General features: G+C 49.2%; 1 protein-coding gene across 1 annotated transcript; it reads right to left on the bottom strand.

The window, feature by feature from the left end:
* Positions 1–1532: 1532 nt before the first annotated feature.
* Positions 1533–11853, bottom strand: Pcyox1l (prenylcysteine oxidase 1 like). Its single transcript, XM_028774219.1, has 6 exons — positions 11718–11853; positions 7651–7857; positions 6293–6467; positions 3637–3848; positions 3089–3229; positions 1533–2663 (listed from the first exon to the last, which is right to left on the bottom strand). Exons 1-6 carry the CDS (start codon positions 11803–11805, stop codon positions 2002–2004), a joined length of 1485 nt encoding a protein of 494 aa, XP_028630052.1. The 5' UTR covers positions 11806–11853; the 3' UTR covers positions 1533–2001.
* Positions 11854–12228: the final 375 nt, after the last annotated feature.

Below are 12228 nucleotides of genomic sequence, written 5' to 3'. Positions count from 1 at the left end.
AGACACATGGAAAATACACTCCACGAGCCAGCTCATGCCGATCCCTTTAGCAGCCACTTCTGCAGGGGTTGCTTGTCTCTAAGGCTCCCACAGATGCTCTCTGGGTCTCTGTGTGTCCCTAAATACAGGGTAATCAAACCCAGGTTTTATACATGCTAACTATGAACTATGCCACTGAGCCACCTATCCACAAAGTCCTGTGCTCTCTGGGTCCAAGGCTTTACAGGAAGTCACCTTGGGAGAGCACAGAAGTCCTGGGAGAGCATGGATAGGGAAGGTAGGAGGGAGCCCCTTTTCTTGGCAAGTGGGGCCATCCTGATAGAGAATGTGTCAGAATCTTGGTGATGCTTAGTATACGCTCCTTATACATGGATGGTGGCTTTCCCTATTGCTGGGTCCTCATCTGTGAAACGGGTATATCAATCTCTATTTCACTATCAAGTTATTTTACAGTGTCTACAATCCTGTGACTTAAAGCTGTAGCTGCTTCTTAAAAACAGTGTAATTTCCTTAACATTGAGAAAGAGAGAGAGAGGATGTGTGGATGAATTTATACCACAAGCAGTTTTTTTTTAGGTTTTGTTTGTTTGTTTTTTCGAGACAGGGTTTCTCTGTATAACCCTGGCTGTCCTGTGTACGTCTGTCTATTTGCTTCTGTGTGTCTTCATGGGTAGGCGGCTCATACTGGCTCTACTTCTTCCTGTGTTCCCTTTGTAGAAAGGCCCAGATCCAAAGGAATGAAGACAAGTTTCACTCCATTGTTAACAAAGTAATTTTGGGGGGTGGGTGGGTGGTGGTGCTGAGACTTGAACCAGGGGTTTCACACATGCCAAACGTATGTCCTCCACTGAGCTATGCCCATATTCAATATTAATTTTTATCTATTTATTTAATGGTCCAGGGAGCCAACACCAAGGCCTCCCAAATGCTAGGCCAGCACTCTCCCACTGAAGTACGTCTCCAGCTCCAACCTGCTGATCTTTATAGGCTATAGAAGAAGCAAAGCATAATCCTCTCTCTTAAGCTAGGACCAGAGAAAACACCAGATTAAGCTCCGAAGAACTCTGTCCCATGCTTCTTTTTGCCTGGCTAGGAGGAGGTTTTGGGGGTGAGGCAGGACCACTCTCTGAGGACCTGTCTCCTTTGCAAGACAGAACCATCACAGGACCTTTCACATCACCTGTACCCTTGCATAAAGAGGATGGCCAATACCTCCAGGGGATGTCAAAAGCATCCCTTCTCCCTAAAACCCATCTTTCCCTCAGGTCAGACTAGGCTGAATCAGGTCAGATGTGTGGAAATGCTCTCTAAGGAAGTTCTGAGCTAGAACCCACTCCAAACAGCCCATTCAAATGCTTATTTTCTGACCTTGCCTTCTGCTTTTAGCCGCTGGTTGTAAATGTTTTAATGAAAGGCTGTGCATTTTAGGAAGATGGGAATAGAAGACAGAAATGAAATAAAACTGAGTTCTCTGCTCTATACCCCTTCTCAGTCATCTTGGCTTCTAGTGAGGAAACGAAGTCAGAAGTAGATTGGAGGGTAAATTTTTATTTCTTCTTGAAAAACAGTAACAAACAAACAAACCAACAACAACAACAAAAAACAAAACAAAAAACAACACAAAACAAAAAACAACCCCCCCAAAAAAACCCAAAAACAAGCAAACAAACAACCAACCAAAAAAAACCCAACAAAAACAAAACCCAAACTCCACAAAAACAAACAAAAAAACAAAAAACCCCAAAACACTGACTTGAATTTCCTTCCCTTTTCTTAATCTCTCCTTTAAAAATAAAAACCAAAAAGGCAGCCTCTAAGAGGATCCTTAGATAAGCAGACAGTAGATCACCTGGACCCACATTGGGGAACCTGCTCAATACAGGAGGGCAGAGAAAGCCGTGCGGCCCATGAATGTGGCCTCGTCAGTCCTGTGCTGCTGGAGGACTGGAATGGGCTCCAGCTCCAGTGTGGGACAGAGTTCCTGGGCTCTCCTTGGACCCCTCACAGTTCAGTCTTGACCTTATGGATTAAGTCCTTTTGGTCAATCTTGTCCAGGTCCTGGTACCAGCGGTTATAAGCCAACAACGCCACATTCTTAGCAGCTACAGCCGTCACCTCCACGGAGCTGGCCGCCCACTCCAAGGCATTGAGGTAGAAGAGCTGCTCATGGAGTGCGAACTTGGGGAGGGTGCGGCGGGAGCCGTACACAGGGTGGGCCTGCCACTCCGCTGTCTGGACTGAGTAATAGGAACGGAAGAGGGTCTTCAGCTCCGTCCGGAAGAGGGGCTTTGGGGACTGCACTCGCCACACTGCGGCCTCCTGGGGTTGCTTCCTACGGAAGCTGGCTGAGATGTTGACAGGACAGATGTTGTCCAGAGTGCAGAAGAAGCCTGGGAAATCTGTGGTGAGTATGTTGGCGAAGGGGAAAAGCTTAGGGTCGGGGAAACCAAAGTAGGAAGAGTTGAGGTAGCCATGGACCAGGGAGACCACAGTGGGCTGGAAAGAGCCCTGAATGTCATTAATGGGTGGAGTAAAGCCTTCAAAGGTGATGTTGCTGCTGCTGTTGTCCAGGTGCAGGGGTGTGGCAATGACCACGATGTCGTAGAAGTCAGAGCTCTTACCCTTGTCAGTCTCGTATCCCACTTGGTACAGGGCTTTCCCTTCTAGCGGGAGAGAACACAAACGTTCACTTATACCCACCGACCTTCCCTTTGGGACCCAGCTCTGGGGGTACAGGGAAAGTCTGGTGTCAGGGGCAGCTGGGCTATCTCCTTTCCATATTGACGCAGCAGTTGGGCAGGCACTGATTGGGCTGTTAGAAAGCCCAAGCCCTTCCTCTGGTTCTGCTGCTGACTGGCTAAGGTAAGGATGTCACTCAAATTCTCAGTGCTCAAAGGAATAGTAGATCCATGGAAGGAAGCTTCCTAGCTCTTTCTGTAAACTATGACAGTGCCCTCTAGTGTTGGTAGGCCTTCCACTGGTTTTTCTGAAAAAATACTTCCTATAAGGACCACTAGGTTGAGGCACAGAAGAGAAAGGAGGGCTGGCTAGGAAAGGTATGGACGTAACTCCTGCTTTGTTCACTTACCTGAACTGTGCAGGGTCACAGAGGTCACTGTGGCATGGATCACGGTGGCCTTGGCGAGCTTCAGCAAACCAGAACAAACCAGCTTGTTGCCCCCTTCCACGGACCACAGGTTGCCCTGAGCCCCAGCTAGGGACATGGCTCCTAGGGAGAGAGAAGAAAGATCTTGGGCCTTCATCCCCGGGCCAAGACTCCTCCCACTCATGAGTGTGGATAACAAACATTAAATACAACGTGCTTTTAAAATTAAAAACATGGCTGGGCAGTGGTGGCACATGCCTTTAATCCTAGCACTTGGGAGGCAGAGGCAGGTGGATTTCTGAGTTCGAGGCCAGCCTGGTCTACAGAGTGAGTTCCAGTACAGCCAGGACTACAAAGAGAAACCCTGTCTCAAAAAAAAAAATAAAAAAATAAAAACATAAAGAAGGAAAGAAAGTAAGAAAGAACAGAATGAGGGCTATGGTAATAAACCAGAAAGCTTTTCACAGACACCCAGCTTGTTCTAAGTATGTGGGCAGGAAGGACAAGCAGGCTGAGGCCTCCACACTCACCAGCAAAGGCGGGCATTGATGCCGACTGGCCATAGCTGGCTCGCAGGACAGCAGAGACGACATCATCAATAAAGCGCTGTGTGACGCCCACCTGGAGCAGAGACTCAGCCACGGAACGCTGGGTCATGTTGACAAAGGTCGCTTCCCCCAGTGAGTACAGCAGCTCTTCTACGCCCGAGAAGGCATAGCCGTGAGCCTGGTACTTGTAGATCCTAGGAGAATCGAGGGACTGGAGACTTGTGCAGACAGGCTTTTGGGCTGACCACCCAATGAGGTCCTCTTGCAGGCCTGACACTCCATCCCTTTGGCCTGTTCTGTGGTTTATACTGGGCTTGTCTGTACCTCATCACTGGTGGCCAGGGACAATGCGGAGATAAAGACAGACAGTCCAGGATCCCACAGACTTCCTAGTGTTGCTCTACTGGATGACAATTACATCACACTTCCTGTCCCCGGTGCTGATATGTCTCTGAACATAAGTAGATTTTGTTTTCCTAGCTTTAGATCTGTTCTGGCTTCAAGGACCAAGCTGGGTTGATAGCAATAACCTCAACCACTACTGCCCACCCTTCTGGCTTGACCTGTTGGGGATCCCACCCTTCTGGCTTGACCTGTCGGGGATCTCACTTGCTCAGAGCTTCTATCTTATCCCTCCTCCATTCATTTCGGCCCCTGAACTTGTACAGATGAGAACCACCTGCTGATACAATTCTGGTCTAGCTTGCCTTTGAATGTCTGCCTTTTCTGGGCCTGGTTTTCAATTGAGCCACTAGACTGCAGTATCGAGAGGGTGGAGAGGAATGAGGGACTGGAAGAAGACAGGTAGAATTTGCTTCTGCAATAGGGAACAGCCAGCATGACAGGGTGACTTAAAACTGACAAGAGAGAAAAGCATATGGAGGGAAAGAGGGGGCTGAGCATGACTGTGTGCATGATGGAAATAATGCAGTCCCAGGACTTGGGAGGGTGAGAAGGAGGATTGTGAGTTTGAGGCCAGGGTGGACAAGCAAAGGCAGAAAGATGGTTACTTACACACACACACACACACACACACACACACACACACACACGGGCTGGGTGGTAGGGAGAAGGGCTGTGAAATAGTCTTATGGGCATGCAATGGCCGTGGCACTCATGAACTCAAAGCAACTGTTGTTGCCTGTATAGAGCCTGCAGAAGATAAGAGTCCCATAAACCTTCAGTCATGCGTGGGGAGATCAGTGGGTGGCACAGCAAACACAAAACCAAGGCAGAAGACATCAAAGTGGAATGAGGACTTGGTGGGAGTGGAAGAGAGGTGAGTAAGAGAGGGAGGAGGAGGAGGGAGGAGGGTAGAAGAAAGAGGGAGGAGGGAAGAGGATAGAAGGAGGAGGAAAGAAGGAAGGAGGAAAGAAGGAAGGAGGGAAGAAGGAAGGAGGGAGGAGGGAAGAGGAAGGAGAAAGGAGGGAAGAGAGAGGAGGGGGAGAAGGGGGAAGTGGAAGGAGGGAGGAAGGAAGGAGGGAGGATTGTGACCAGAATGAATTACATACATATATAAAATTATCAAAGAATAAATTAATTTAAAAAGAAAGAAGAGACAGAGCGGAAATGCAGCATTTCTGTGGGACATCTGGAGAATGTCAAGAAAACATGTCATCTTGGATAGCCTAATCATAGAGTGGAAAGAGTGGAGAAGGGCAGAGAGGGAGAGGAGGGCATTATGCGACCACAGCTCAGCATCTGACACTGAGGAGGGTCAGTGATAGGGTCCAAGGGGCAGCCTCTGCTCAGGGCTCCAGGAAGCAGGGGGCTTACAGGAGAGGCGTGGCTGCTTGATGTGTAAGTAAAGCCAGTTCAGACCACTTGTCCTCTGTATCTAGAGGTAACGGGGAGGGGCTGGCACACAAGAGGAAAGAAAAGAGAATGTTTGTTCTAGAGTAGTGGTTCTCAACCTGTGCTCTGCGACCCCTTTGGGGGTTGAATAACCCTTTCACAGGGCTCACATATCAGATACTCTGCATATAGGATATTGACGTTAAGGTTCATAACAGTGGCAAAATTGCACTAGCAACAAAAATAATCTTATGGTTGGGACTCACTACAACACAAGGAACTGTAACCAAGGGTCGCAACCTTAGGAAGGTTGAGAACCACTGTTCTAGAGAGACAGAGTGGGGACCACAAGCTTGCCAGTGGGTGACCCCAGGCTGCGGATAGCCTACACAAATGCTTCATTTGGCTTACAAAACCAACTAAAGATAAACACCGAAAAGCTGGAAATTTTCATGATGTGATTCCTTGTGGCTGACCACAATGATGCTGCAGCTGGCTGCCTCCCTGAGATGGCCTTACTCCTCAAGCTATCCTGCCTCCCTGTCCTCTTCCTGCCGGGTACCTCAAGTACACACGCCACACATCAGCCTTTGAAAGTTACTGAGTTTGCAGCCTGTGCTTCAGAACTTTGGTGGGAGGAAAGAATGGAGATTAGTAAGACATGGCCGGGGCCTTGTCCCACTCACTCCTCAGGCTGGGGCTTGCTCTGAGCCTGCGTTGAACTGTGCTCGGCCCTTGGATTTACCTCCCCCCTCCAGGCCCTTCACACTTTCCAACCAATAAATTTCTTCCTAAGAGCATCCCTGGTTTCCTAACAAGCTTCTGCAGCTCCACCCGACCCTACCTCATGAACTTCTCCATGACTTCCTCCACCCACATCTGCAGCCTCAGGAAGCTGATGCCGTAGTACCACCAGAGGCGGAAGAGGTTCAGCAGGTACCAGTCAGTTTCCTCCAGCACGAAATGTTCTCCACCGAAGATGGCGCTCCTGCCCACCACCTCACGCCGCTGTCTCAGCCCTACAGGAGACCAGCAGCCCCCCTTAGCGCCCCTTCAAGGACCCCAGGAGGCCCAAGCAGTGCCTTGAGCTTTTTTGCACTGGGGCCTTCCTGATGCAAATGGCTGGAACTGTCTATTTTGTTCGTATATGCTACTTTGTAAGCAGCATGCTAATGAACACACTGAGAACTCTTGCTCTTCCTAGTGAATACGGAAACGAAGATGAGAACAATGTACTATTTTGTATTTCTCTCAACAGCGATCTGCTTAGCCAACAGTGAGGGACAGGCTACCATTCCAGAATGTCTAAAGGCTGTTGTGACAGGGCTGGCTTTGAGACGGGGCCCTGACCTCACACGAGTTTTTTCTAGCTTCTTAGCACTCCAAAGAACACTCCACTCATGAATATGTATGTATATGACCATGATTTAGTCTCCACCCCACCCCGACCCTAACATAACATAAACATTATCCTGCTCCTTAACAACCTCCTGCATCTCAGATAGTATACTGTGTGCTTACAGGGCACTGTGTTTGACCCCAAGTAGGGATAGTATACTGTGTGCTTTCCTGGTATTGTGTTTGACCCCAAGTAGGGAAGAGGGCGGGCCGAGAGGACATGCCAGCCTTCTGCTATGGCAGACCTGATGTAGTGAATGAGTTTGCATGTACCTACTTTGTGTATCTACAAGGCAAGCTCCCGCAGGACCACTTCTGAGAGCTGGGCCGTCTTGAGCAAACAGGGTGTATATTTGGAGTTTAGATGATGCTGGCTTTGAGTCCCAGCTTTATTGCTTATATAGCATGGCTGTCTCAGCTGAAATAAATTAATGGTTTGAGTTCCAGTCTCTTTAGAGTGAGATCTGTCTCTCATCCTGAAGGCTGGTAGGGTTTGAGGTAATGTCCACATAGCACCTAGTAGAGTACCAGGTATCTGGTGGGCAACGGGATGTGGACACTGATGTAATTGCATAATTAAGAGACAGTAAGCTGAAAGGGAAAGACTGGTCTGGAGGTCAAACCTGAGTTCTAATCCCAGCTCTGCGACTAACTCACTGTGTACCTCAGGCAAGTTCTTTCCCCTCTCTGGTCTCAGCTGCTCCATCTGTAAAATGAGGAGATTGAGCTAAATGACTATCTGACCTTAAGGGTCTGGGGGAGCCTGAGGCACTGGGCACTGGAGCCCCCGTGATGGACACTCACCCAGCAGCTTGACGAAGTCCTGCATGTGGAGGCTCAGAGAGTGAAAGGAGGCAGCCCCGCTCTCGTAGTTCTGCTTGTTGACGGAGATGGTGGCCAGGCGGCCACCTACAGTCCCTTTCTCATAGACAACGATTTGCACTCGGGGTCCAAAGTGTTGCTGAAGGAAATGGGCCACGGCAGAGCCCCCGATCCCAGCTCCAATCACAGCTGTCAGCAAGTCCACACAAGGCAGGGAAGGAAAGAGGCACAACAGAGAGAGGCTGGTTACTTTCACACTACCCAGTGCAGAGTGCAGGCTTCTGGCACTTGCACTTAGCAGGCTTATGAAATTTCAAAGGGGGTAATTTCAGTCTGAGTTTTGAGATGCTCTAAGCCCAACAATTAAAGGCTGCCTGACCCTCTTGTACCTACTACCACCCTCATCAGACAAAGGAAGACCCTAGCAGGAGAGAAGGAAAGAATCTCAAAATTCAAAATGTTCTAAAACATTAAACTGAGCTGGGCACTGGTGGCACATGGTTTTAATTTTAGCACTTGGGATGGGAGGGGGTAGAGGCATATGGATCTCTGAGTTTGAGGCCAGCCTGCTCTACAAAGTGAGTTCCAGGACAGCCAGGGCTACATGAAGAAACCCTTGTCTAAAACAAGCAGACAGACAAAACAGTGAGAGAGAGAGAGAGAGAGAGAGAGAGAGAGAGAGAGAGAGAGAGAGAGAGAGAGATAGATAAAGAGAGAGAGATATTGAGAATGAATATATATTGGGCCAACTAGATGACTCTGTAGAAGCTCTTGCTGCCAAACCTGCTGACCTTGAGTTTGGTCCCTGGGACCTATGTAGTAGAAAGAGAGAACTAACCTCTGCAAGTTGTCCCCCAATCTTCACACAAGTGCCGTGGCATGTATGTACCCCCTCTCCATATATCAATGAATGTTTTTTTTTTAAATCAGATAACAAAGTTAGATTTTTATAAAATTTCCCATCTCCTCCATTTTGCCTATTCCAGAATTAACTGGTGAAAAGTTACCAACCAAGCACTTCTGTTGGTGGCTGGAAACCATTCCTTAATATAGGATCAGCACACTACAGCCCGTAGGTCAAAATCCAAGTACAGGCTTGTTTTAGAAGTTTTACAGGCATAGGTCTTACCTTACCTCTTTTTTCTGTTATGGTTTTTCAAGACAGGGTTTCTCTGTGTAGCCCTGGCTGTCCTGGAACTCACTCTGTAGACCAGGCTGGCCTTGAACTCAGAAATCTACCTGCCTCTACCTCCCCAGTGCTGGGGTTAAAGGCATGAGTCACCAAGGCTGGCTGGTCTTGTCTTTTTTGAGATAAGGTCTCTCCATGCTGCTTAGGCTGGCTTTGAACTCCTAGGCTCAAGTGAGTCTCCTCCCTCTAAGCCATGCTACTGACACCCTTTCTTTACCTGCTGTCATGAGGTGGCCTTCAAATCCCCAAATATTTACTCTTTAGCTCTTTATAAGCAAAGTGTGTCAACCTTTGGTCAAAATCCAACCCACCACCTGCTGCTGCTGGGAACCACTGTCTAGACAGACAGACAGTCAACAAGTAGTCCTGAGGGAGGAGGGCAAACTTGTCATGAAAACCGCAGGTTGGGCTATTGCCTTCCCTGCCATTCTGTCTGTCTGTCTTATATCTGAAACGTTGCTTTCCTCTCACTGACAGCCCAGCATTCCCATCCAGCCAGGCAAGAAGATAAAGACTCCCTCAGCGCAGCTCGTCAGAGCCACCTTCCAGGGAGAGGCAGGGCTCTCCCACATATTTCCCAGCAGCACTCTCTGCCTTTGCCACACTGTAGTCAAAAGGTTTGAGGACAGAGAGGAAGTAGGGTTTTTTGTCCCCAGACCCTGGCAGGTAGCAAAGTCCACGACATATCCATTGCATGTTGAAATAACCAACTCCTTTTCTTCAGTACTTAAGAGTGAGTCACACCTTTAATCTCAGCACTGGGGAAGCAGTGGCAGGCAGGTGTCTGAGCTCTGAGGCCAGCCTGGTTTACAGAGTGAGTTCCAGGATAGCCAGGGCTACACAGAGAAATCCTGTCTCAAAACAAAACAAAACAACCAAAAAGTCACTCCCAGGAATACCCTTAGCTTTTTCTTAACCACTCTGCTCTCCCCTTCCACTTTCTCTGGAGAGTCCTAAATTACCCATTTTCTCCAAAGAAATGGTCATTTCAAGGTATGGAGATATCACTCAACTCCCACTCTCCCAGGCTATAAGATGTCATGCCACTGTGAACAGCTTTATGGGACATACATAACAGACACTGCTTTGTCCTATAAGATGTACCAAGGCTCAAAGATGAACCAACAGAGGGTTTTGGTTCCTGGGAGCCTAAACAGCCAATGGGCAGAGACTCGTGTACAGTCAGTCAGAACAATCCATAACCAAGAAGGACCAAATGCTTCCAGGGCATTCTGAGAAAAACCTGCATGCCCGTGAGAGCAGAAAGGACAGCATGAGCAGGCCATCAGGGGGACTCTAAAGGGTCGTTAGGACCTCCTTCTCAGAAGCAGTGAGATAAAATCCTGCTGGAGCCCAAGGATTATGCCCTCAAACAGGAAGCACCCTTGTCCTTCCTCCTTTCTAGGTCCAGTCCAAATCACCAAGGGGTTGAAGGCATTCAGGATGGCTAAAAGGCAGCTTGTCATCAATAAGGAAGGACTTGGGTGAGGTGTGTCGGGACAAGCTGGAAGGAGGCAGGATGCAAGCTATGGAATCACCATTTAGTTCTGTTGGGAAGGGTCCCTGCTACCCATTCCTAAGAAAATGAGTATTGTACATCCCTGGTCCCTGTCTGCCTAACTCTTCATTATCCTGCCAAGTCTGCCCCAAAGTCAACCTCCATTAGGCCTTCTCTTAATACCCAACCCCTCCCCCCCCCCCAAGATTCTTTTCCATGGACTCTCAGTCATAAATCGATTTCCAGTATGCTTTGGTCAGCCTTAACCCTTTTCGGCCTGTTGGGGAGTTTTCTTACACAATTACACTTTAGAACTGTACTGGTCCAGGCAAGTCTATGATTGCCCCGGATGTCCCAAGGCACTCCCGCCTGCCCTCCCACAACCAGAAGCTGAGCATTTCTGCTCGTAGGAATACATATACAAAGAGAGTTGAGAATCTCTGAGTCATGCAGAGTGAAAACAAAAGAAAGGAAAAAAAAAGTGAACAAACGCGGCACTAGTGACAATAACTACACAATGGTGTATTTAGTGAGGTGTCCCGGTGCCTGCAGTTTTATTTTGAAATGCACCAGAATGTAAGTGGTGTTAGTGGCAAATGCCAGAGTGGGTGGTGGGAGATTGTAAAATTCTTTCAACTTTACTGTATGCCCGAAGAACTTTGGAATGAAATGTTGGGAAAACCCACACAAATAATAATTAAAAAAAAAAAAGATTGTTGCTTAAGAGTTGTCCATATTGGGCGGCGGAGCTAAGCAGTAATGGAGCCTGAGGGGAAAAAGTTCCCCACTCTGTCACTCAACAAATCCACCCCCAGCGATCTATTGTTTTGTCCTGTGGAAGGAACTGCCTTCTACGGACCGGAAGTTCTGGTTAAATGTTACTCTTCCAAAGCCTTTTTTTATTTTTGTTTTTAGCGCCCGCAAAGCCTGCCAAGCGCTCTTCAGATACGGAACTTTCTCATCCTAAGGAAGGGCCTCTCGTCCTGCAGGAACCACAGCCATAGCCTCTGCTATATACAAGGACCTCAGCAGACCCCTGCGAACGCCACCTCCCGCCCAGCTCCTGTCTTGTCACCCGCGAGCTTCTCTAGAGCAAATGTGCAGAGACCATGTGCTTTGCAGACAGCAAGCTGTCAGTGGCTATTACTGCCAGGGCCTCCTCCTTCCCAGGTGGCCCTCTCTTCGTGCTCAAACCACCCTCCCCATCATCACCTCCCCTATGCACTCTTCTTCCGCGCCCAGCAGCCCCTAGCCTCTCCTACACCCAGTTCGTCTCCGGAGCAGCCCTCCCCTACCCCCGGTCAGCTGCGAACCCTCTTCCCGCCCGTCCTCAGTGAGCACCCCATCGCATCCTTCCCGCACCGATTTTCCCCGGCGGTGCGTCTCCGCCTGCAGCGGCGGCGGTGAGGAGTGTGGCCAGCACGGCGAGGAACGGGGCAGCGCGGGCCATGGCGGGTGGTGACCGGGCAGCACGCTGCGGATCGGCCTCTAGCGGTTGGCGCTCGACTGTGCGCTCCGCCCTGCCGCCCTACTGGCGATCTGGCCTAGCAGCCTGTCTGGTCTCAGTCTTTCATTGGTCGAGCAACCGTCCCTCTGCAGTACGAAGTCCTCATTAGTTACATCTGTCTCGGGGAGAGCTCAGTCATTGGCAGCGTCCCTGTCCCTCCTCCTTGGATGCGGGCTCTTCATTGGTTGGCTCATTCTGCTCAGGCGCAGGTGTGCCGCTTCTTTGGATCTCAACATCAGGACCAAGGGCCCAGCTGCAGGAAGATGCACAGAAGGGAGTCCAACCAGTTACTAGCTTTGTGATGTCTCTTCTCTGTCTGTTACATGGGGACAGAATAACCTGCGCTCTATCTTTCTACGTTGTGAT

Source organism: Grammomys surdaster, unplaced genomic scaffold (genome assembly GCF_004785775.1).
Source record: "Grammomys surdaster isolate TR1022 unplaced genomic scaffold, NIH_TR_1.0 239, whole genome shotgun sequence".
NCBI classification, from domain to species: domain Eukaryota; kingdom Metazoa; phylum Chordata; class Mammalia; order Rodentia; family Muridae; genus Grammomys; species Grammomys surdaster.
Note: the sequence above shows the minus strand (reverse complement) of the source record. Positions and strands in the feature narration are given on the sequence as shown.

Excerpts from the sequence above, each read along its gene's own strand:
- Pcyox1l (XM_028774219.1), bottom strand. The coding sequence starts at position 11,805 with ATGGCCCGCGCTGCCCCGTTCCTCGCCGTGCTGGCCACACTCCTCACC. Across the intron at positions 7,858-11,717 it reads CGCACCGCCGGGGAAAATCG|CTGTGATTGGAGCTGGGATC; the intron begins GTGCGGGAAGGA and ends ACTTGCTGACAG. Across the intron at positions 3,230-3,636 it reads ATCAATGCCCGCCTTTGCTG|GAGCCATGTCCCTAGCTGGG; the intron begins GTGAGTGTGGAG and ends CTCTCTCCCTAG.